The sequence below is a fragment of the Anolis sagrei genome, chromosome 4 (assembly GCF_037176765.1).
Source record: "Anolis sagrei isolate rAnoSag1 chromosome 4, rAnoSag1.mat, whole genome shotgun sequence".
Taxonomy (NCBI): domain Eukaryota; kingdom Metazoa; phylum Chordata; class Lepidosauria; order Squamata; family Dactyloidae; genus Anolis; species Anolis sagrei.
This window is the reverse complement of record NC_090024.1, coordinates 214,275,374-214,300,739: the sequence shown is the minus strand read 5'-3', so window position 1 is coordinate 214,300,739 and position 25,366 is coordinate 214,275,374. Positions and strand designations below refer to the sequence as shown.

General features: G+C 39.5%; 1 protein-coding gene across 2 annotated transcripts in view; it reads right to left on the bottom strand.

Annotated features, from left to right (window-relative positions):
* PPP1R16B (protein phosphatase 1 regulatory subunit 16B) overlaps positions 1 to 25,366 on the bottom strand; it is a 135,726-nt gene that overhangs the window by 70,069 nt on the left and 40,291 nt on the right. The window contains exons 1-2 of one of the 2 annotated variants that reach the window (XM_060772237.2): positions 21,896 to 21,971; positions 4,070 to 4,470 (exon numbers count right to left, since the gene is read on the bottom strand). In XM_060772237.2, the coding sequence (XP_060628220.1) occupies positions 4,070 to 4,316 (247 nt within the window). In that variant the 5' untranslated portion in view covers positions 4,317 to 4,470; positions 21,896 to 21,971. Of the gene's footprint in view, positions 1 to 4,069; positions 4,471 to 21,895; positions 21,972 to 25,366 lie in introns of those variants that run through there. The other variant, XM_060772236.2, reaches the window with a different exon arrangement.

The following is a 25,366-nucleotide window of genomic DNA, read 5'->3' as shown; positions in this document are numbered from 1 at the left end:
AAGAACGGAACCCCTCAGTAAATGTTTCAGCAGCACTCCACACACACACACACACACACACACACACACACACACACACAAAACAGACTGTCTAGCAAGCCTTCTAAATGCCGACTATATATAAATATTTTTAATACTTCTTGAATACACATATATATCTATGGTCACGTAACAAATTATTGGATGGAGATCTGGAAAATAAAGTAATGAGAAAGTGTTGGTTTCGAATATATGTGATTTCTTTATGCTTGTAAGTAAAAAGTATTTCTTGCTGTTTCTTTGTCAGTGTTGATGTGGAGAATGTCTGGTTTGCCTACTCTGGAACATGCAACATATAATTGTCCTTCTTTAGAGGTCCCTTTCAAATCTATGATACTATCTGTGTGTGTGTGAATCATATCTATCTATCTATATCTATGGCTGGATGGCTCTTTGTCAGGAGGGCTTTGATTATGTTTTCTTGCCCTGGTGAAGGGAGTTGGACTGAATGGCCTTAAGTATTTTCTGTTGGTCATGGGGGTTCTGTGTGGGAAGTTTGCCCCAATTCTGTTGTTGGTGGGGTGAGGAATGCTCTTTGATTGTAAGTGAACTATAAATCATGGTAACTACAACTCTCAAATGTCAAGGTCTATTTCCCCTAAACTCCATCTGTGTGCATATTTGGGCATATGGAGTATTTGTGCCAATGTATTGTCAAAGGCTTTCATGGCTGGAATCACTGGGTTGTTGTAGGTTTTTTCGGGTTATTTGGCCATGTTCTAGAGGCATTCTCTCCTGATGTTTTGCTTGCATCTATGGCAAGCATCCTCAGAGGTTGTGAGGTTGTGAGGACCTACAACAATGAAAAATCCTACAACGAAAAAACCTACAGCAACCAGATATTCGTGCCAAGTTTGGTCCAGATCCATCATTGTTTGAGTCCACAGTGCTCTCTGGATGTTTGTGAACTACAACTCCCAAACTCAAGGTCAATGTCCACCAAACCCTTCTAGTGTTTTCTGTTGGTCATGGGAGTCCTGTATGCCCCATTTGGTTCAATTTCATCATTGTTGGAGTTCAGAATGCTCTTTGATTGTAGGTGAACTATAAATCCCAGCAACTACAACTCCCAAATGACAAAATCAGTTTTTTGAGTGATGGTCACTCCTTGGGTTAGTAAGTGTCTTGTAACCAAATTTGGTGGCAATTCGTCCAGTGGTTTTTGAGTTATGTTAATCCCACAAATGAACATTACATTTTTATTTATATAGTTATACACACAGACAACACACACTGTATGTACGAGCATGTATGTATGCATGTATATGTATACACATACATTATATATAATATAAAATATAATATATAAACATTTATTAGGATTCCATGAGAAACATTTGCTTCAAAAAGGACTCAAGAGCTGAAAAACTATGAGAACCCCTGCCCTAAAGTCACCAGATCCCATCTGAGCATGGAAGCTAGGCTGGGGGTGTTCTGGATAATGGCTGGATCAGAGACAGTCAATGACTATCAGGTGCTAGGGGCTATATTTCAGAGGAAGGAACCTGAAAACCACTCCTTAACACTTAATATTCCATAATGCACACATTTCTGTCTATGAAATGTTCATACCCCAAAATGTGGGATTTTGGCATTGTTTTCAGTTTATATGCAAGTCTTCCAACTCTAAAATAAAAAACAAACCCAAGGCAATGTGCTAAGATGCAGGTATATAGCTTAGTCTGAATCCACATTGTAAGAACTAATACAATTTGACACCACCTAAAGTACCATAGTGTCAAACTGCATTAATTCTACAGTGCAGAGATACCCTTAAACCAGTATTTTATGAATATATTTATTTCTGGAAATGTAACTTAGAAATCTTCAAGTCTATATCCTTTAAATAGCATCATATAAAGAAGTATAAAGAAAGTTCTTAAAATCTACTGTTTCCAAGTGAATTTGTATGCATTGGTGGATATACCTATTATAGTTCTATCTCCATTTTAATCTATTTGTTCCTTGTTATTTGAGATCCAAATCAAGAAAGATTTAAATGCTTTCAAATGTCACATGTGGATAGCTACTCAGCTCAATTTTACTTCCTTTACTACTGCTTACAAACAATTGCTACCTTTAAAAAAAATCAAAAATAGAAGCAGTAAAAATAAATGGATTTTCTCTTCCTCATTCTGTTTACTACGTCATTTAGATGATATCATCTTTCTTCCAACAATCTAATCTTTTCATCTTGAGATCAGATTACACCATATAGTGTCCTGTCCTACTTGAACAATTTATGCTTAATGACTAAAGCAAGTCGAGAAATATCTGGGCTAATCCTGCTTTCAGCTTCTAAACAATTTGTTGTATAATTCAGATCTATGGTATTTCCTTTCAAGCCATACTAATGCTTCTAATGGAACCAGCTGTAATTTCTGTTCTAATTTGAACTACATCCACATCATGTTCAGACAAAACCAATCAGAAATCTATTTCAATTGAACAGAAAAATCATAAAAGGGAACATTCTTTATAAACTCCATTATATTATTATGCAAAGTGAATGCATTTAGTCATTTTAATGCTGCACTCTAAGAAATGTGACAATTAGACTTTATCCAACACTGACAGGTGGTAGCTTTGATGTTAGTGAAGTTGTGAATTCTTTGCGATTTAAAAGAGCTACTTCCTTAATAAATTCAGCACCTTGGATAGCTCATTTAAAGCTCTTAAAACCTCAAAGCAGATTCACAATATTTTCTCGCTGACACAGGGACCACCAGCCACTAATGTTAATAAATATGTAACAAATTATTATGGGAATCAATGAAAAAACTTTTTTACAAACCGCAAGTTGATCTACATTTTGAATTCAAAATGTCTATCTTGGAATCATAGAGTTGGAAGAGACCACAAGAGTTTTCATTCCTAATATTTTCCTGAGACCAGGTAACTAAAGAAAATCAAAGTCGTGAAAGGTGGAAGTACTAGATATGTCATTTTTAGCATGAATATCTGTTTGTAACTTGTTGTCCTCATAGCTCAAGACCGGGCGCAAGACATATAAACCCACTGCTTCAGATATAGAACCATGTGAGGTTGAAGACTCAGGTATAAATGTAAGTGTGATAAAGTGTAATGGGATCCAGAATGTTGCAAATAATGTTTCTTGTCCTAAATTTTCAAAGGGATGGGTGATGAGATACAGGTCTTTCAGATCTTTGTTCATGTGTGAAAGCAATTAATCTGATAATCAAAGGCTCGTTTCCATGGATTCAAAACTCTAAGAAAATTCCTTTTGTTATATGTGCAGCAGTGAGAATTATATTAACATATGTAGCATGCCAAGAAATCACTGTTGTTGTTCATAGCGAATAGAATGGTATTTGTGAGTACAATTCAATTAAGCTATTTCTCTTTGTATTCTTTATTTGTAATCTCTTTGTTCAAGCTAATTTCAGGAAAGGATCATTATTTGCATCTTTCTGGGTCCTATTACATCCCACTCCCATAAGTATGTCATAAATGGCAACTGTATTACCATCATCAACATCCAAATAAAACTGTCCCATCCATAACAACATTCATGCAGATAGACCTTGAAACATCAGCTGAAATTTCCAGAGATGTTGCAAGCAGCCCCATGAAGGCAATCTAACTTTGATGACAACAGTACATGTGGGGTTGTGAACAGATTTGCCTTTCGCAGTTGGCATACCAGTCAAAGCACATAAAAACCATCCCAAGCTTTGCCACTGTCTCTCTAAAAATTACAACTGCAATTGAAATACATGATTATTGAAAAACCCACTATCATCTGTCAAACAGTAGAAGTAATACCGAAATATAGATAACAGCCTAACAAAGCCCACTATAAATATCTGTGGAAGGAAAGGCTGTGGGATCCACAATAATCTAAAAATATCACTTCAAAAGAACTTCACAGCACACATTTATTCAAAACTATAAAAACATGCTGCTTGGGATTTCAAGCTCCAAATCTTTTTAAATGCTCCAGCCAATTATGGCCGAAACACAGAAGGAAGGTGCATCATATATTATAGCAGAACTTTCAGCTTCTTACCCTCCTCAATGTCATTCCGTAGGGATGCTTCCAATAATGCAACACTGGCTTCAAAAGAAACCTTCTTGCGGTTGACAAGGTTCCTCTTCTTCTCATGTTTTCTCTTCTTGTGCTGCATCTCCTTTTCATATTGCGCCCACTTCTTCAGCTGCTGAGCTCTGCGCTTCTGAGCTGCTCGGAGCCGTTCCAGTGTGGGCACCTTATCCAACAGCTGGAGCTCTGTCAGCAAGTCCATGTGGGTGTCCATTGCCTCGGCGAATGGGTCAATGGGTCACCCACACTTCTGCTGGATCAGAAACCCAGTCTGAGTCACTTATGCCAGCTGTCTGGTGCTAAGAGAACATTATGTGGCTGGGCTGAGAGCACCTCTTCCTAGATTTTGAAGAACCCATGACGAAATCCTGGAGGGAGAGAGGGAGGGAGGGAAAATGACTGTGAATCTCATGCTTGATGAAAAGCAAGCCAACACAAAAACAGAACAAAACATTTTCACAAATTGCTGTATTCTAAATTATACTACACACTTGGTTGCATTTTTCTAAAATAAAGAACTATAAATGCAATACAGGAAATGCATTCTGCCAGTAGCTACATTTTCAAATACTAATGTATTCAGATATTAGGTTAGACCTCATCTGAATATATTAAAATTGGATGAAGAACATTAAACTCTAAAAGCTTCCTCCTGCATACAGTACTTCGAAATCCTAGTACAATCAACTCATTACAACCCCCTCCTCCTTCTCTCTCTCTCTCTCTCTTTCTCTGGTTAAAACAATCCATCCATACAGCTATTTGTCAAAACCACTGACCATAAAGAGCTTTTTTTAAAAAAGAAAAGAAATTATTTCCATATCTCATTTGTTTAAACACTGGATTAAAATAAATGCAGTTGAATTAACAGCTGCTCTGCCAACATAATAATCTTGTGGCGTCCAGCTCATTTTATCATGAAATAAATGAAAATGTAAACCTTGTACGAACTAATAAGTAAGATTTTCAATTACTCAACTATTGAATGTCACCCCAAATACTCAGTAAGCTAATGTACAAATTGAGAGTGACTGGAACAAATTATGATTATTTGTTCTCATGGACAGAAACTCTAGTTCTCATTTCACAGCATAACAACCTGATACATTTTAAATGTATTGATAACACTTGCTGAATAAAAGTTTTACATGCTACTTCATCTACAGTATCTCATCAAAAAAAATATTGAAACTATTATCCATCTTTGCATTCTAAAGGTTCTAGTTCAATACCTGACCCCATCTGAAACAATGAACAGTTGCCACCATGCAGGTTAGATCAGAATTGTGAAGAAATCAGATGAATATCCACTGGTGTGTGCTTGTTGCTGAACTCTTAGTCTTAGACTCAAATTTAGAGAACAATGGTCTAGTGGTCTTACTCTGTATTAAAAGATTACTTATCCACACATTCTATTCTGAATTCTTTATCCTTATATACAATTTATCCTTTAGCATAAGAATGTAGGAGATGTCTTGATGCTTTGGCCTACAGGGGTCTAATTTGGCATTCTATTTCCCATGGTGCCCAACTAGATGTTTATGAGAATTTCCAAGTCATCTTTCACTATTCCCAAGAAGCTAGCATTACTCTATCTTGGGAACTTTGGAAGGGCTTGTAATAATTATGTGATTATGTGAATTTTACTTAATTGTGTGAACTCATTTTCAGTTTTAGCACAATTTGATGTGTACAGCTGAGCTCCAGGGTCAACGCATGAAAGGAGGTCAGCTAAAGAGAACAGGACAAGGGATTATGAAACAAGGGGAAAAAAGTATGCTAGGCTCCTTCCGGTTTGACAAAGCTGGTTAATAACAATATTTCAAATAAATTTCAAATCAACTTCTTCCCCCATGTTCTTTATGACAGTTTTTGTTTACATTATTCATTTTAAATCTTGCTTTTCTGTTAATACTGAGACCCAAAGCTGCTCACAACATGATCAAATAATAGCTAATAGTAAAAACACAGTGAGCTATATTTAAATGCAGATTATCATGCCAAAATAACCACTACACTGAATTTTTTTACAAACAAACACCAAATTGAAATATTTTTAAATAAAATTAAAGTACATTAGATAGAAAGATAAAGTACAAAATCCTTTCCTCAGAAGTCAATCAGTTGCCCAAAACTTATCTCAATGTAAAGGCCTTTGAACACCAGCAAAAGACAACATGGGAGAGTCAACTTTGATTCCCTTGAAAGGTAGTTTCACAGCCTGGGTGTAGCCATCAAGAAAGCCGAGTGTTTAGTCGTGTTTTTCCAGCTCTTTTTTTTAACGGTTTTGCAAGCACCAATTTTAATTACAGGCATAGTACAAAGAAACTTTCTCAAGTAAAAGAGAACATTTTCCAAACCCTGCTCTTATCCAGTGCCCCTCATTGGTCACACTTCATTTTCTTTCCTTTCCTCTCCCCGTTAACCCCAACCCTTCCCGCTCAATCCACGTACCATCATCTCAAGCTTTTCTTAATGTAAGAGCAAGTGAAAACAGTTTGAAAAGATAGAAGGAAAAAGAAGATAATTAATATAGCTAGGAGAAGTGGGTGTAGAAGAAGGAAGGGTGTGAAGGAGATGGAAGGGGACTACAGTAGATGTAGGAGGAAGAAAGAGATAAAAAAGAAGAAAAGGAAAATATGTTTGACCAGGTATTTTAGATACAGGAAAGGGGGGGGGGGAGAGAGAGAGATAAAAACATGGAGCAGGGGATGGAGGCTTACTTACTTAGGCGATCCCTCGTTGTCTGAGTAGGATAATCCTCCAGGGTGGGTCTGTAGGTAACTATGAGCCCTATTCTTGATCTGCATTGTCTCCCAGAGTGAGGGCATTGGTTTCCAGGTGGAAGGCGGTCCCGGTCGGGGTTTGCTTGATGCGCCTTCCTCTTGGCACATTTCTCTCTTTCGCCCTCCATTCGTGCCTCTTCAAATTCTGCAGCACTGCTGGTCACAACTGACCTCCAGCTGGAGCGCTCAAGGGCCAGGGCTTCCCAGTTCTCAGTGTCTACGCCAGAGTTTTTAAGGTTGGCTTTGAGCCCATCTTTAAATCTCTTTTCCTGCCCACCAGCATTCCGTTTTCCATTCTTGAGTTCAGAGAAGAGCAACTGCTTTGGGAGACAGTGGTCAGGCATCCGGACAACATGGCTGGTCTAGCAGAATTGATGGCGGAGGACCATCGCTTCAATGCTGGTGGTCTTTGCTTCTTCCAGCACGCTGACATTTGTCTGCTTGTCTTCCCAAGAGATTTGCAGGATTTTCCAGAGGCAGCACTGATGGAATCGTTCCAGGAGTTGCATGTAATGTCTGTACAGTCCACGTTTCGCAGGCATACAGCAAGGTTGGGAGGACAATAGCTTTATAAACAAGCACCTTGGTATCCCTACAGATGTCCCGGTGCACAAACACTCTCTGCTTCATTCAGAAAAATGCTGCACTCACAGAGCTCAGGCAATGTTGTATTTCGGTGTCGACGTTGACTTTTGTGGAGAGGTGGCTGCCAAGGTAGTGAAAATGGTCAACATTTTCTAACGTTACGCCATTAAGCTGTATCTCTGGCATTGCAGAGGGATTGGCTGGTGACTGCTGGAAGAGCACTTTGGTTTTCTTTGATTGTTCAATGACAGGCCGAGCTTCTCGTATGCTTCTGGAAGGTGTTTAGAGTGGCTTGCAGGTCTTCTTCTGAATGTGCACAGATGATGTTGTCATCAGCATACTGGATTTCTCTAACAGAGGTTGTTGTAACCTTGGTTTTGGCTTTCAGTCTCCTGAGGTTAAATAGCTTACCATCTGTCCGATAGATGATTTCCACTCTGGTGGGAAGCTTCCCATCAACAAGATGAAGTATCATAGTGATGAAGATGGAGAATAAAATTGGGGCAATAACACATCTCTGTTTGACACCTGAATCCACCTTAAATGGGTCACTTTGGAAGCCACTGCTGTCCAAGACTGTTGCCATCATGTCATCATGGAGGAGTCACAGGATGTTAACAAATTTGTTAGGGCACCCGATTTTCTGGAGGATGGTCCAGAGAGCGCTGCAACTCACTGAGTCGAATGCCTTTGCAAAGTCAATGAATGCCATGTACAGTGGCTGATTTTGTTCCCTGCAATTTTCTTGGAGCTGTTGTAAAGTGAAGACCTGTTCCTCTGGAGGGGCGGAAGCCATTCTGGGATTCTGGGTGGGTGTCTTCTGAGAGGGGTAGAAGGCAGTTTGCAAGGATTCTTGCAAGGATTTTCCCAGTGGAGGTTAGAAGGGAAATACCGCAATAGTTTCCGCAGGCTGTTGTGCACTCCCAGGAGTGGCCGCGGGGGAGGTTCCAGACCAAGTACAGTCTGAAGACCCAAAGACCCCAATGGCAGAGCAGGCGGAGGATAACATGGTACATGTTACAACGGCTGTGAAGGGGGAAGAAGGCAGCAACAGATTGAGAAGCCACTGTCATCTTGTTAAACTATGCCACCCGAGGAACCTCACTCTGTGAAGACTGTGTGTTGATCAGTGTGCACTGACCTCCACACATTAAAAAAAATTCATGCACAGGCATCTTCCAAGGGAAAAACAAAAACAAAAAAGGGGATGGGGAGTTTATCCAGGAGCTGAGGGAGACTGGGAGATAAAGGCTAGAAGAGAGGCTAGATGTGGAAATGCAGTAGTTATGGTGAGAAAGATAAATAGAGGTGGAATCAAGAATCTGAAGAAGAATGGGTCAATCCCCTATTCTGAGCTGAAGAAGGAAGGCACACTTGTGTCATACTTTTTGCTAAGAGGGGTGCAGCGCAGCCCACTTAAGCTTCAAAATAGAAAAGAAAGAAAATTGTCCTGTGGTTTCAACCATTTAGGTTGAGGTATGTAGGAAAAGCCATAAACCATCAATCTTGTAACGGGTCCTGAACTAATGATTCCTTAACTAGCTCATTGTTCCCACATGTTCTGTACTTTCTCCCCTCTGAGCTCTGGTGCCATTCACAATTTGATAAATTTTGAGAAGAGGATGAGGATGGAAACTACAAGGTCAGGCCAACATGCTGCAGACCAGGATCTACACCAGCCGCTCTAAAGCAGACTGCAGATATAAGGAACAGCAAACTGCCAACACTCAGTAATTCTATTTGGAACAGCGCTTTTGCCCTGATATTCTCCCCCATGAAAACTGGAGTAGGTGAACTGGGTTCTGAGAACCTGAGTACCCCAAGAGTGTTAGCCATGCAACGTAAATACTGATGACAATTGTAATGAATCAAAATACTGTGAATTATCAGTTAGTGGATTGAAACACTCTTGCATTTTTTTAAAAAAAATGCAGTAAAGTGCAAATGAAACATGTTTTTGTTTCATTTTTAAATAAGTGTGTAGTATTTGGGGGTCAAAATTTTCACAGAAAGATTATACCTTAGAAATTGGTATTAATTAGGCCATTCTCTCTCTTACACAAGTCATGAAGGACAGTTCTAGTTTCACACAAAGCCATCTGTAGTCACACCTTCAAACTGCCCTACATGCACTTGACAATTTCAAATCAAATATAGAGTTTTGGAAAGCTGTTGCTCCTGCTGTTGTATTATCTCCCTTCCTCATTTTTTCTATAACAGCACTGCAGCTTCCTTCACATGCAATGCTTCTCCAAGTTGTTAATCCATACGGCATGGAGCTGTGCATAAAAATGTACCAGGTGAGACTGAGCCGTGATGTGTGGTTGAGCCAATATGTGTCAGCATAAAATGTCGCCAAGAGCAAGAACAACAGAGTTGAATTTATTTGTTTGGCATTCTCCAGTTCTAGTGGAAGATACGATCTCAGCAAAACCAATACTATTTTGACTATCTCACCGTCTTAAAAAAAGATGTTGTTTAACGTCTATTGACCTATAAAGCTCTGTTTCGGAGGCAATGTTTTAAAGATAAGCATTGCATCTATTCTCTGTTGTATTTTAGCTCTGGAGGAGCAGGGATGACATTGTGACTGGTATGCTATTAACCTGCCCTATATACTCATGTATAAATCTAGACATTTTAGTAAAAAAAATCAAACCCCAAAACCCAGGTCAATTTATCCATAGATCAATATGAGTATTGTACCTTCACTATTATCAAAAATAATTCTCTTCTCTTAGTGTGGTAAAATGCAAGAACTTAGTCTTTTCCAGGAACGTAAAAGAAGCACCATGTTTTCTTTCTGCCATGTACAATTTCTGGCCTTACTAAATGCTAGGTGGGAAAATGGTAGCAGTATCCAGAGGCAGCTGGCCCCCTGAGATGGCATTGGTACTTTCCTCTCTCCACAGAATTACCCTTGATTAATCTACAGGTCTTATCGAAACCCATAATTCTATTCCCAAAACCTGTCCTCAACTTATACATGAGGTCAACCTATTCATGAGTATATATGGTACTCTTCTTTTTATTCTAATACTGTAAAGTTCACTCCCATATTGAGGAGATCCCAGATTAAGAAGCCAGCGTAGACACAACCCTAGTCTGTTTTCAGTGGTTTCTGTTTAAGCATTTTATGTTTTCAGTAGATGCAATGCTTATCTTTAAAACATTGCCTTGCAGACGGCCAATTCTCTCACACCAGAAGCAACTTGCAGTATATGACCTTAGGAGCCCAGCTGGGTCGAGTGGTGATACACAAATGCTAGAAAGGGAAGAAAAGAAAATAAAGAGGAAGGAGATATTATCTTAGGGGATTCTCAGAAAATGAGATTGGGCATCCAATTCCATGTCTGAGCTTCTCTACCTGTGGCTTAAACTGTAGCATGTAGCTAAGAATTGGGGCAAGAGGTTTTAAAGCTTTTGTTATAAGGTTAAGAATCCTCATTTTATTTGGGATAGAAGTCTGGCCTTCTGGGAATTACAAAGTTTCTTCCTCAATTATAGCAGGGGTTCCATTCCAGGACCCCCCACAATAAGTGAAAATTCATGAAGTAGGGACGCCATATTAATTTTAATATTTATACATTATTTTATATATTATTTTCTTACCCACACTTCCTTGCCTGCCTCCTGGCCCATCCCAAGTGTTCCTTTCTGCCTCCGTGGCCTCCACAGACCCCTGCAGAGCCTCCAGAGCCATGCAGGCAGCAGCAGGCCAGGGAGGCAGGCCTTCCCTGCCGCACCTCAGGCTGCCACACTTCTAGGGTTCCTGGTCTCAAAAATCCGTGAAACAGCGAGTCCGCTAAAAGCAAACTGTGAAGTAGTGAGGGAACACTGTACTGGTAGAGTCGTGAGAGGAAGTAAATGCTGTAAAAGTGGAGGAATTATTATGATATGAATGAACAATCAGAAATGTTCCCAAGGATAAGTCAGAAAAGGAACTACATTCTCATTTTAAAGTATGGATCAAAATCTCAGTAAATCCTTTGAAACTCCATTGATATTAATGTGATTTATTCCTGCATAGTTGCAGATGGAATTGACAGCCTGTTCTTTTGCCAATTATGAACTCATCTATTTACTGTTAACCATGACTAAACTTCAAAAGCTTTCTTTTTAGGCCATACAGCCACATCTCTCGCCAACAATCTCTGTCATCACAAGAAAAGTAATAAACATAAAAACAAGAAAGAAAAACAAGAAAGACACGAGTATATAAAGAGAGATGGAGAAAGAGACTCTTCTCTAGAATGACAAAATTTTCAAGTAGGTTTCAAGCTTTCCTTTCCAATATTTTGTGCACTACAGAGACAGAAAGCATCCAAATTTATCTGAAGGAGGTGAATGGGTAGCTTTATCTTTTAAATGAAGCAAAGACTTCCTTATCACTATATCTCCTATTAAACTCATTTGTCTATGAGTATAATGACTAATGGTAACACTAACTGTCCAGGTAATTATGTAAACTTTTGAATTTCCTTTTCTTCTTTCTCCACATGTTGTAGCCCCAATTTTTGCAAGTGGCCTAAATCTAATTGCAAGTTTCAGCAGGAATAAACCTATTCAATCAATGGGATTTACAGTAGTGCTAATTTGTTCGCTCTATCTGGGACTAACAACTGAATTCAGAACTCCGTTCACTTCATGTGCCTGAGACATGGGCTGCAGCCCTGAAGAGTACATGTCAAATAAAACTTTCTTGATGTGCTACACTTTTTAATCTGTTTCTGCTCTAAATTAATGTACATAATTTCCATAACAGAACAATTAGGCATCCTGGAATTGAAGGGATTAGGAAATGGCAACTATCCTTCAAACAATTTTTAATTAGTTCACATAACACAGGCAGCATCAAGGCATGTTAGAAAAACCCAAACCCCAAATTGCCTTCTGAGATGCAGCTTTCTTCACTATTATAAACAGGTGTAATTTTTCTACATCTTCCTATGTGCTATAGGTTCTCTCTATAAGGCAAGTGTAGCCTGTGGTTTGGGGAGAATATCACACCTTCCCCTAGTTTCTTGACCAATAAAAAATAAGTTTGCATCTTCTTCAATATAACATCCTTTCAAACATTTAAACATGGATATCATGTCACCTTTTAACTTTCTTTTCTCCAGACTAAGCACACCCAGTTCCTTAAGTCATTCCTTTGATCATTTTGGTCTGGATACATTTTGCCTTGTCCTTATCCTTCTTGAATTGTGGTGCCCAGAACTAGACATGGTCTCACCAAACTAAGTGTGGTCTTGGCAAACCAGAATAAAATGATACTATTACCTCCCTTGATCTAGACCAGTGTTTCTCAACCTGAGAGTTGGGACCCCTCAGAGAGTTACGAGGGGGTGTCAGAGAGGTCGCCAAAGACCATCAGAAAACACGGTATTTTATGTTGATCATGGGGGTTCTGTGTTGGAAGTTTGGCCCAATTCAAATTTGGGCATATCGGGCATTTGTGCCAAATTCCAGTGAATGAAAATATATCCTGCACATCAGATATTTGCATTTCGATTCATAACAGTAGCAACATTACAGTTATGAAGTAGCAACGAAAATAATGTTACGGTTGGGGGTTACCACAACATGAGGAACTGTATTATGGGGTCAGGGTATCAGGAAGGCTGAGAAACACTGATTAAGTACTAGACAACTATTGATGAAGTGTAGTCTCAATGGCTTTTTTAGCAGTCACATCACACTGTTGACTCAAGTTAGACTGCAATCTACTAAGATTCCTAGATCTTGTTCATATGTACTGTTATCAAGACAGGTGTTGCCCATCCTGTATCTGTGGATATCTGGTGTTTTTTTTTCAGCTTAAGTGTGGTACCTTACTTTTTTCTGTTCAAATTCATTTTATTAGTTTTGGACCAGTTCTCTAATATGTTATGGACATATTGTCTTGGTATTGATGTGAAGTTGGCTGTAATTATTTGTGTCCTCTTTTTATTTATTTCTTTCTTTTTGAAGATGGTGATAGCAATCTGTTTTGACTTCTCCATTTCTCTAGGAGTTCTCCAAGAGACATGTGGTGTATTCAGTGACTTTGCTCCCAAGTCACATTCTAATCATTTGGAGACAAGAGGGCTTCTTTCTCAGTCTAAGAAAGTGTTATGGTGTAAGTGTTGAAGGAGGATTTGAATTGGGACATTGTCCATGAGAAACAAAAGAGTATATATGGTACACAGAACGAGAAAAATTGTGTGAGTGTTTGTAGGTGAGCCATTGTGACAGTTTAGAACATTGGGTATAGCACTTGTTCGCTCATTTGTTTAGATGTTTGTTTTGTTTTTGCTGTGTATAGGGCTTGCCTGAAATGGTAGTTTTCATGTGCATTCCTCCCCCAAAGGCAATACAGTCTTGAATAGAGTTCTCAAAAGAAAAAAGAAGCAAGGATAGTGTGGAGCTATAGAAGCTGTAACTAGCACTTTCTGTCACCTTCCCTGCCCCCCAATTTTGCAAACTAAAAATAAACATCAAGAAATCATTAAAAGCATATTATCTCCTTCCATTGTGCATTACACAGAGATGGAGTACAATACTATAATCATTTCTTTGATCGGGGGGGAGGGGGGTAGTGCTATCAGGAGGGTTGAGAATAAAATACATTGTTTGTCTTCTGTGTTAGCCAGCTTGTGCTGGTTTTAGACATAAACCTCTTCTATTATTTTGTAGCCTCCTTCATGAAAGTAAAAAGGCAACACTGAACAATTCCTGAAATGACTTTCTGAAAAACGTTGATTCTTTTAAGAGAGCGAGTATAAAGGAAACCATTTCTTTAGTTCGCCTAACCCTTTAACAGAGAGCAAAATGTCTATGCTATAAGAAGTCAGAAAGACTCTCTGGAGGGTTAAACGTGTTTTGAAAATATGTGGAGCTAGAAAGCCAAAGCTTTCAAAACGCCTTAAAATATCCAAGAGAAGTGCAGGGAACCATTCAGGCAAACCTGAACAGAAGAAGGCTGGCTTTAAATACCCAATCTTAAAAATGTATGTGCAAATTTGTATGTAACACAGGCAGAACTTACTATTTTGTTTTTGTAGGGTATTGGAATATATATTTTGTTTGAGCCTTGGGTGGGGGGAAGAATTGATGGCCATATGACACTGGAATGTTGCTTATACAACATACATGTCAATACTTATATTTCTGTGCCCATAATTATTGTTGTCATATTGCTTAGTTGAGTGAGTTTTACCCAAAATCCAAACACCACCAAGTGCCTATTCATATCATTTGCTTGTCTGGTTCCCAATTTTCATCAATTAAAAATCCAAATCTTGAACCCTTGCAAAATACAAATTCACTCTTTTGCCTATTTTGTCCTTCAAGCAGCTAACCTGCTGCCATCTTGCAGTGTGTTTAGCCATTAAGTCATTGGCAATTTTGCTGACATTTTCGGAGTCTTATAATTTATTGTTGTGGAGACATCTGATAATTATGGCACTGCACATATATGCATATATGTTTACAGCACTGCACATACTGTATATTTAGGTGCAAGAGATTCTCCCTTAACTTCAGTACAAGAATCAGTGTCCGAATCACAATGTCTTCCAGAATCATATGTAGACTAGCATCTCCTCCGGGAGATGCTAGCGGGGTACAAATAAAGTTATACTAATAACTAAGGTTTAGTGGTGTTTACTTCTGGTGAAGAAATATAGAGTTACCATTTTAATTGACTTTTGAAAAAGAAAATGACTTTACGTCAAATATGGGAGGATTTCTGCATCGTTTGAGAGTTAATTGGTCCTCTGTTCTGTTCTTGAGAACATAAGTTAGTTTTCAGATAAATAGCACTCAGAAGGCATATTATTTAATTGTCACTGCTATTATTACGTGGCGTAATTACGGATAATAACATTTGGCACTGAAATGTGTTTTTAAGCATCCAAACCACCTTTCTGACATTATCTCAGTAACCCAGAATGAATGTGCCAGGAACAATGAATTCTGGGGCTCCTCCACACCTCTCTTCCTCTTCATTATGCCACTGTGGCCTCATCCCACCTTTCCATTCATTCCCCAACCCAATAACATTTTGTCCTATGTATTGTCGAAGGCTTTCATGGTCGGAATCCATGGGTTGTTGTAGGTTTTTCCGGGCTATATGGCCATGTTCTGGAGGCAAGCCCGGAAAAACCTACAACAACCCATGGATTCCGGCCATGAAAGCCTTCGACAATACATTTAACATCTCTATGGGGAGAAACTGTTCCAAGACACACGGTTGCCTCCAGAACATGGCCATATAGCCCGGAAAAACCTACAACAACCCAACATTTTGTCCTCCTTCCTTACTTGCCCACTTAAGGGATACTTTGTGCTTTTAATGCATGGCAAGGAGTTGGACTAGATGGCCCACATGACCTCTTCCAACTCTATTATTCTATGATTCTATGATTCTACTTGGTTCCTTTCTTGTCTCATCTTCTGCCAGTACTGGCCTCCTTCCTTTGCACCTTATGCCCTGACATATCACACACATTTTTCTTGCTCTCCTTCCCCACCAGGTTCTTATATTTATCATTCAGTAACAAGAAAGGTTCTGTAGAATTCCAAAGCTTGTTAACACTTCATTTTGGCCAGTTCTCAGAAAAATGGTTTTCTTCCTAATGGTCCAACACAACTGTCCCTCAGAAGTATATGTGCATATGTTGCACTGATTTCATACTACATAATGGCATATGGCAACTATGATTATCATTATACATTATACACAAACTTTAACTTTGATTATGTTTTAATGGATTTTAACTGTGGAATCTTTAATACTGTTTATATTTAATATTCATAGTTTCCTGTTTCCATGGTAAGTTCAGAATTTATCCCCCATAGATTGGGGGGGGGGGTATAATGTACTTGTGAAAACAGGAAAAGGGGAGTTTTGCTTTGTATGTTTGCCAAGGTTTTTTGTCAACAACAGTAACAGTCATATCATTTTTATTCAGCTCATTTTTATCCAGACACCTCTCCCCCAAAATGGGATGCCAGAATGGGTTAAAATGATTATATCCTCCCCCCCAAAAAAAAAACCCATATAGGCAGAAAAACATGCACAAAAATTAAAAGAGATCAGGAGGGAAGAGGAAAAAGCAAAACTCAACATTTTACTGTACTAAGGGAAAATGATTTTGAAAGTATTGAAGAGATGCCTGGCAGTCTTTTCTTTTTTTACTCCTTAGTGTTAAATTGGTAGGGATGGGGGCATTATTTTAATGCTTCTCCCTCACTATTTTCTACCGCATGAACTATTTTAAGTCAGGAAAGGGAGAGGAAGAAAAATCTAAAATGCCATCACTATAATGCAAATGGCTATGCTAGATGGCTTATTCTAGGAGTTTTATTTCAGGCACATAATTTTTCCAAGGTCTGGGACATCTATGCAGTCTAGATCAATGGTATTTACAGTTTTCAATCAGAAATTATTGCACCCCATATTAACCTTTCTATTTATTATTACTCTGCCATGATCGAAAGACCCAGGTTGCTTCATATCAGTATCAGGGTTCAGAACAATGCTTTCTTGTTCCAGACATTTGAGTTTGATTGGTTTTTTGAAAACTTGGCTGTATGTATTCGTTTGCCATGTGCGTGTGTATGGCATCCTGCCCTGTGGGACATTATCGTTCCTCTTGTCACCCACAATCACACTTGGTCCATCAATACAATAGTGTTGCGCTATCCTTGCCATCAAAACCCAAATGGAGTCTATGCCTCTCTGTCTCCCAAGTGTATGGCTGACAGAGAAGAGGGGAAATATTCTATATGAGGAAATATCTGGCTATTTTAGGGCTGGGGATGATTTAGGGATTTTGTGTGTGTGTGTGTCAGGAGTGACTTGAGAAATTGTAAATCACTTAGGGATATTCATGCTTCTATACCCATCATGCACAGCATTCCACAAATACACATAATCCTGCCCCTATGCAGAAATCACAACTTTTGCTATAGCATTATGGTAGAGGAATGTGCAATGACAATTGTCATCAGCTGAAGCGCTATTGTAAGCCCATATTCCCAGCAAATAGAGAGCATGATGTAGTGGTTGGAGTGTTGGATTATGAATTTGGAGACCAGGGTCTGAATCCCTGATTGGAAACCCATTGTGTGGCCTTGGGGAAATCATACTCTCAGACCCAAAGGAAGGCAATGGTAAATCACTTCTGAGCAAGGAAACCCTATAATAGGGTCACCATAGGTCACAAATGATTTCAATGTACATAATAACAAACACAGACCAGCACTGCTTTCACTTAGATTTTGACCAGCTATGGCATTTTTCCACAGTTCATTTGTACCCCATCAAATTATTTCCTGTACAGACTCCCCATAGCTATCTCATTTCAGCGAGATATCCGCAGCTGCTACTGGACTTTCTGCCCACTCACAAATGGGCAGGAAAGTCTCATTTCATTCTTCCTCTAGGTCCCTGCTTCTTAAACTATGGATCCCAAACCCAAAGGGGGTCCCCTTAGTTCCATGTTGGGGTCCCAAAAATTCTAGCAACTGTAGTAAACTAGTTGCCAAAGTGGCAGTTTTAGACCTTCACATGAATCTGTTATGCAATGTTTATCGTGCAAAAAATGCTTCAGCTATGTTGTTGTTCATCTGTTCAGTCGTCTCCGACTCTTTGTGACCTCATGGACTAGTCCACGCCAGAGCTCCCTGTCGGCCGTCACCACCCCCAGCTCCTTCAAGGTCAGTCCAGTCACTTCAAGGATGCCATCCATCCATCTTGTCCTTGGTCGGCCCCTCTTCCTTTTGCCTTCCACTTTCCCCAGCATAATTGTCTTCTCTAGGCTTTGCTGTCTCCTCATGATGTGGCCAAAGTACTTCAACTTTGTCTCTAGTATCCTTCCCTCCAATGAGCAGTCGGGCTTTATTTCCTGGAGGATGGACTGGTTGGATCTTCTCGCAGTCCAAGGCACTCTCAGAACTTTCCTCCAACACCACAGTTCAAAAGCATCGATCTTCCTTCAGCTATACTTCATAAAATTAGCGTGTTTAGCAAACCTTCCAAATGCTGATTTATTATCAGGAAATCTTTAGTTTTGTGCCCATTTCATATACCTATATACCCTTGAACATAAAAAAAAATCAGGCCAAAGGGGGTCCTGAGTGGAAAAGTTTATGAAGCTCTGCTCTAGGTTTTGCCTTTCTGCCTGATCAATACGACATCAGCCATTTATTCCCCCTCTCATATAAGTGCAACTTCTTAAATGTATAAGAATAGACAAGGGAATATTTGAATATGAATGTACCTGCAGGAAAATGCAATAGAAAAATGGCACCAACCTCACTTCCTCAACCCCAGAAAATCTAGTCCTGATTCTAGCTCAAGAGATGGAACACCAAAGAAAAAAGGTAAGGAAAATGGGGGTTATTTAAAAAAAAAAAGTGGATTAAAATTTATTACTATCGTAGTCATCTTAATCAATTATTTATACAGCACCATCAATTTAAGGGTGGGGCAAAAAATTATAACATACTCATTTTTGCCAAAGGCATGCAATCTAATAAGAATAAATAAATGAATAATACACAGTGTTATTTTTATCCCAAGCTATAACCCCATAGGCAATGAAAAGATCTGGGACTGTTCCAAGGAGGACTGAATGTCATGTGCCACAAGGGCTAGAATTGTGAGTAGGTTGCATTTTCAGACCTGTGGAGAGAGCCCTGGGAAAATAAGAAACCAGCAGGAAGATTTAAAGAGCAGCCTTTCCTTTAAGTGTGACATGAGAAGAGTTGGCCAGCTGTTAAAGCCTGAAGGATGTTAGATTGCTGAAGGGTGCCTTCCAGGCAGGTTGTCTCTTGAGATGTGTATGTAAGAGCAAAGTCTTAAAACACTTGTAAGCTGTTATTAAATGAATCTTCTAGGGTGCAACTACACTGCAGAATTAATGCAGTTTGACACCACTTTAGCTGCAAAAGCTCTATGCTATGGAACCATGGGATTTGTAGTTTGGCAAGGCACCAACATTATTTGGCAGTGTAAGCTGAAGACCTTGCAAAACTGAAACTTCCATGTTTCCATGGCACTGAGCTATGGCAGTTAAAGTGGTGTCAAACTCCATTAATTCGACAGGTAACTGCACCCCTAGAGCTTGTCTATATGGAACATAAAGAAAGAACTACCCATGTGTACCCAAGCTATTAAATCACACTGAGAACTTTAAATAGAACACAACTGTTAGGATTACAGAACAAAACCCTTTCAAATATTCTTCTCATGCATGGGAGAAAACACTACCACATATTTTGTTTGCAGTTCTCAGAGAGCTATGTTTCAGTAGAATAACTGGAAAAAATAGTTCTTAAGAGTTTGCAATCGCATGATGAGAGGCCAAGCATGTTTTTGTGTGCTTGTTCAATTCTGACCTTCAGATACACCTGTGGGGGGGGGGGGTTGAAGTTGGGTAATGGTTATAGTTGCACCCTTCCATATATTGAAATATTTAAAGCTTGAGGCCTACATATGGGTTAATAGGCATGGTATAAGTGCCGTTTATCTTTTAAATAGCTATCTTCTTATGTGTATCTTTCAATTGGCTTTATTTTGCAGACATTTTGATTCCATTGCAATTCTCATTTTTTCACATGTTTTTCTTTCTTTTTTATGTCAGAAGCAACTTGATAAACTGCAAGTCACTTCTGGTGTGAGATAACTGGCCATCTGCAAGGACGCTGCCCAGGGAACACCAGGATATTTTGATATTTTACCATCCTTGTGGGAGGCCTCTCTCATGTCCCCACATGGGGAGCTGGAGCTGCCAGCACAAGGGTTTAACCCACTGCATGCTCCTATGTTTTTCATTGTACTGGTATTATTTTAAATTACAAGGTGTCTTGAACCCAAATTTTGGAAGAAAGGAGGGAAATAACACCATTATCATATACCCAGTGCTCCAGAAATTCTTTAAAATGTAGAATATATGTGATCCAAACACATTTAGCCCCATTGTCTATTCATGTGAAACCCATTTGCCTCAGGAGCATGGTGGGAATTTAATATGACAGTTTGACTTTTTTTTTTTAAATGCAGGGAATATATTCAAGGATGCCAGATTCTCCTGTCACATTTTTCATTCCCTACCATCAATATGGTAATGATAGAGGTGACCTGCCTTACACTGGAGCTGTAGAGCAACCTATTTCAACTATGTTGGTCTTCCAAGCATGTTGGACTATAGCTCCCACTACTTTAACCAACATGCCTCATGACTATTCTGGCCAAGATAAAAGCCACTGAACTCCAACATACCTGGAAGCCACCAACTTGGGAAAGATTGCCAATTTAATATATAGGAAGTGTGCTGATATCGTATTAACTACCCAAAGTCCTTCACTTTCAACTTCACAAGAGTCTTCGACAGCACTGTAGGATGCTTTCTCCCCAAGTTGAGCCACGAAGCCCAATGCCACCCATCAGACAACTCAGGCTCACTTTCAGCAAGGCTCCAGGACTTAGCTGCGGTAGAAACATCTTACAACGCTGTGCCCAGAACATGGGAGGCTTCCTGTGTTCCATTGAAAATTACAAGGCCAGTGCAGGGGGAAGCCAAAATTGCACTGCTGCCCTGCCAATTTGCCACAGAGTCTGGCAAATCACCTTGCAAGAACTCATCAATATGATGAGGGCCTTAGTTGAAGGAGCCTGGGTGACTGTACAGACTGATAGCTTGACAAAGCCTCTTTGGGATGTAGGACTGATGCTCTGGACCCAAACATGGATTTGAATTTGCTATAAATTCAAAAGCAGTTCTGAAATCTCTTACTTGCTCCCATGTCAGAGCCCTGACTGGCTGTATTGTTAACAGCCCTATATCTGGAAGAGGTAAGTGGCCATACACTGGGCAACTAGCACACTTCTCTGCTAATACAGCTCAAGAGCCTTGGAAGTCATATTGGGGGGTTGGGCGGAGGGGAGAGAGAAGGCAGATACCAAGCACTCCATCATGCATGTAGCACACTCACCCAGATATTCATCCAAACCAGCAAGTGTTCCTTGGGACAAAGAGGTTGCAAGAATATCTTTGTTCAAGCATGAAGAAACAACCACCAGCATTGACCAGAGACAGGCTTATGGCTTCCGAAAAGACATGCAGGCATTGCTGTGAATAACAGTGATGAAGGGAGGCCTGAGGGTGGTGTATAAGTGGCTAATCTGCATGCAAATTCAGAGAAAAGGGCAACCGACCAGTTTCTTTCTGACTTTGGTGTAACTTATTAATTAGTACATGACACAGTTCAGAAACCCCATGCAGATTTCAGCTCAGCCGTGCAAGCTGCCCATTTTCAAATGACCCAGTTTCCTCCACAGGATCTTTTTTTATTAAAAAAAGTCATTCTTCAGTTCCGCTTTTTTGCACAAACCAGTCAGTCTAATTATAGCACCGCTGTAGCCTCTTACCTGTGAAGCGGCAGCAGCCACTGCCATTCACAGAAGAGTGCATCTGCATTCTCTCTCTCTCTCTCTCTCTCAAAGGAGAGAGCTGGTGTTCTCTACGAGCCCAGATCCGTTTCCATGAGCTCAGCACTTCCGCTTCTTGAGATGTGCTCAGAACATCCTGCAAGCCATGAACCACAACCAGAAGTATGGAACATGCAGCAGCTGAATTTTGAGTGAGAGAGAGAGGATGGTAGGGGATGCCGTTTTATGTTGGTTCATACTACAGAGATTCTGGGGGCAGGGGGGAATCCATTCCCAAACCAGAAATTGGCATACAAAATATGTTTTCATAGAAAGGAGAATGCAGATGTTTACAATGTTCCTTAGTTAACTAGAGTTCAGCACAAGCTTTGCACTGACATGTGAGTGAACCTTATTATTATCCCCAATTCTCTGAGGTGCAAACAGTCCACTTGACATTTTATTGTGTTCTTAGTGTACCATTCCTCTTGCTTGATATGTAATTGCATGCTACACATCACCAAGAATTTCAAGGGACTATATTAATGGACTTTCAGATACAAACATGTACTTCTTTCCAGTGAAATGATTTCTGTTAGGTTTGTCAGAAGACATAGTGAACCTTTTCCAAGAATTAGGACAGGCTTCCCATTGTTAATATATACAAACTCTTATAAGATCAGAACAAAAAGGAAAATATTATACCTTTGTGATTTTATATAGTAAAATTATATATGGGTAAAAGTTGATATAACTCATGAACAGACTGGTTTTGTGCCTTTTTAGGAATTGATGAAATTCCAAGGTCTAATTACACAGTGAGACTACTCTTACAGTGTGCTACTCTATAAAAACCACATCATATGTTGTGAAGTCCTATAACAACAAAAAAGCTGGCTGATTCAATTTAAAACTGCAATAACTAGTCAAAGACACACATCACCAATTGCCACTCCATCTTCATGGGATACAGTATTTGGTAGCACCATATCTCATTGTGTCACAAGCAAAAACAAAAAAGCAATTGCATTTTGGCACAGACCAGGGACAAGGTATATGAGTGTTACTCTACCTGACTTGCAATCTTCACTAAGAAAATCTACCAACTTGAAGAAAGAACACCTGCAATCCTATATCCTCTGCTGCAATCCTACACTTCTTCACCCATGAGTGATTCCCGCTGTACTCAGTAAGACTTACTTCAGAACAGACACATCTAGGATTACTCTGTAAGAATGTTACCCTATACACACTTAGGCAGAAGAACATTTTTCTGGACTTTGTCGGATTTTCTTCTGAGTGGAAATATTTAGGATTATCCTTTCTAGAAGGAGCAGCTCCATTTTTAAATATCTTTCCTTAAACAATTATGAGGCCGCACACATTCCTGCCCTGATGAAATATATTTACATTCTCTATCCTACCATCAATACAGACATAAAACTATACAAAGGGAAAGGGGTGTGGAGAAAAATTAAAAAGCTAAAACTTTATGGGGGGGGGGGGAAGAGTAAGAACAACAGCAGTTGTTTGGCAGCAGTTCATACCATAAACTTAAATTGGTTTTATATTACTTTAATAAAAAGAGTCACAGGACTCAGGAGTATGGCACACTATCTTGTTACCAGGTCCTAGAATGCTTAGTTAACAATGGCCTGTATTCTCTTGATAGCCTCACCTATAGTAGACACATTGAATTAACTGAGGCTCCTTCCACACAGCTGTGTAAAATCCCACATTTTCTGCTTTGAATTGGGTTGTATGGCAGTGTGGACTCAGATGTTGTGGATTATTTGCCTTAATATTCTGGGTTATATGGCTGTATGGAAGGACTGAATGTTCAGTCAACACTTGAACAAATCTCATTCATTTAGGAGACCTACAGCAGTTGGGCTAATAGTAGGATTCAGGCAAATGTCTGCTCAGTACCACAGTACCTTCTGTAGACATAGAAAGGGATGTAATAATTTCCATTCTTGGATATACTCAAAGCTCAGTAACAAAATGAGATATTTTCAATATATAATGACACACGCATCTTCATTCTTAGACACTGTGCTTTTAAGAGCAGTTCTCAGAAAATAACATCTCCAATTTTTTTTTGCAAAAGTATGATTTCAAAGGCATTTGAAGCAACAAACCTGCTAAGGCTAAATAGGGCTGGGTCTGACTGATAGCAAGATGACAGACTACAGAAATGTCCAATGCAGTGGCTCCCAAACTCCGAGAAGTTTTACTGTTGCCCAAGCTGGCTGGGGCTTCTGGGAACTGAAGTCCAAAACACCTGGAGTACCAAAGTTTGGGAACCACAGCTATAATGTATACTGATTTTTATTTCCATCATGGGAAATGAGTATCATATAGTAAACAAAAAGATGCTATGCTTTGAAACAACAATACAGTTGCAATGTGGCCACTGAGAAACAGAAATGTATCGGAATGTTTTACCCAGATTTTGTAAAATGTGTTTATTTATCCTTAAGTGGACTTTGACATGTGGTGATTCTATGTTTGAGAAGCCTCAAAGAGTATTGGTAATCAGATTGCTCTAATCAGAGCTGTGGTTTGCTCAATTGAATCGACCCACCTGTAGTGCGGTCTCCCTCTTTTTCTGCTTCCTTCCATTGTACCAAATGTGTCTCATGGTACAACTTCCTTAATTTAGGGCCCTTCCACACAGCATATAACCTAGAACATCAAGGCAGAATAACTCACAATATCTGCTTTGAACTGAAAAATCTGAGTCCACACTACCATATATCCCAGTTCAAAACAGATAATGTGGGATTTTATTCAGCTGCATGGAAGAACAGCAGCCCCCAAAATAAGGATACTATTTCTAGACTCTTTCCTAGTTGATGTAAAGGATTTTTCCTCATTCTGACAGATTGAAACATCTCTCCCAAGACTCGGTGACTGACAATAGCAGCTTTAAGCTGAATCATCCTTCTATTTTAGTTCCACTCTTTTGCCTGTGTCCACCCCCACCCCTCTAAATGACTCTGAAATTTAATTCAAGAGCTGATGTTTTGATTGAAAATTTACATAAGTTGCCTCCTTACCTTTTACAAAGGCTTGTGTTGAAAATTGGAGTTAGACACCTCGAAAACAGGGGAAATGGCCTGTATTGGTGTTTACGGGTCAGTTTGCTTGAATCCTTGGAATCCCACATAATTCAGTAGCAAAGTGAGAAAAGAGAAAGAAAAAGAAAACAGACCTATTCAAGTCCCTATCAACTTAAAGGAAATCTCCCACAGGTGGAGATTAATAGCTGGAGTGAGTGCCTGCCATTCAGTTAAGTAAAGCACTCCCTCACCTGTGCTCTGTAGGAAGTGTCTGGAAGGAATAGGGAGGGAAAGGATCTGATTTTCCCTTTTCTAAGCTCCCAGTACTTTATTAGCACATTTTACTGCAATAAATTCAGGTCAGGACTGGCAGTCCGCTCCAAATTTTTCTATCACACATCAGAAA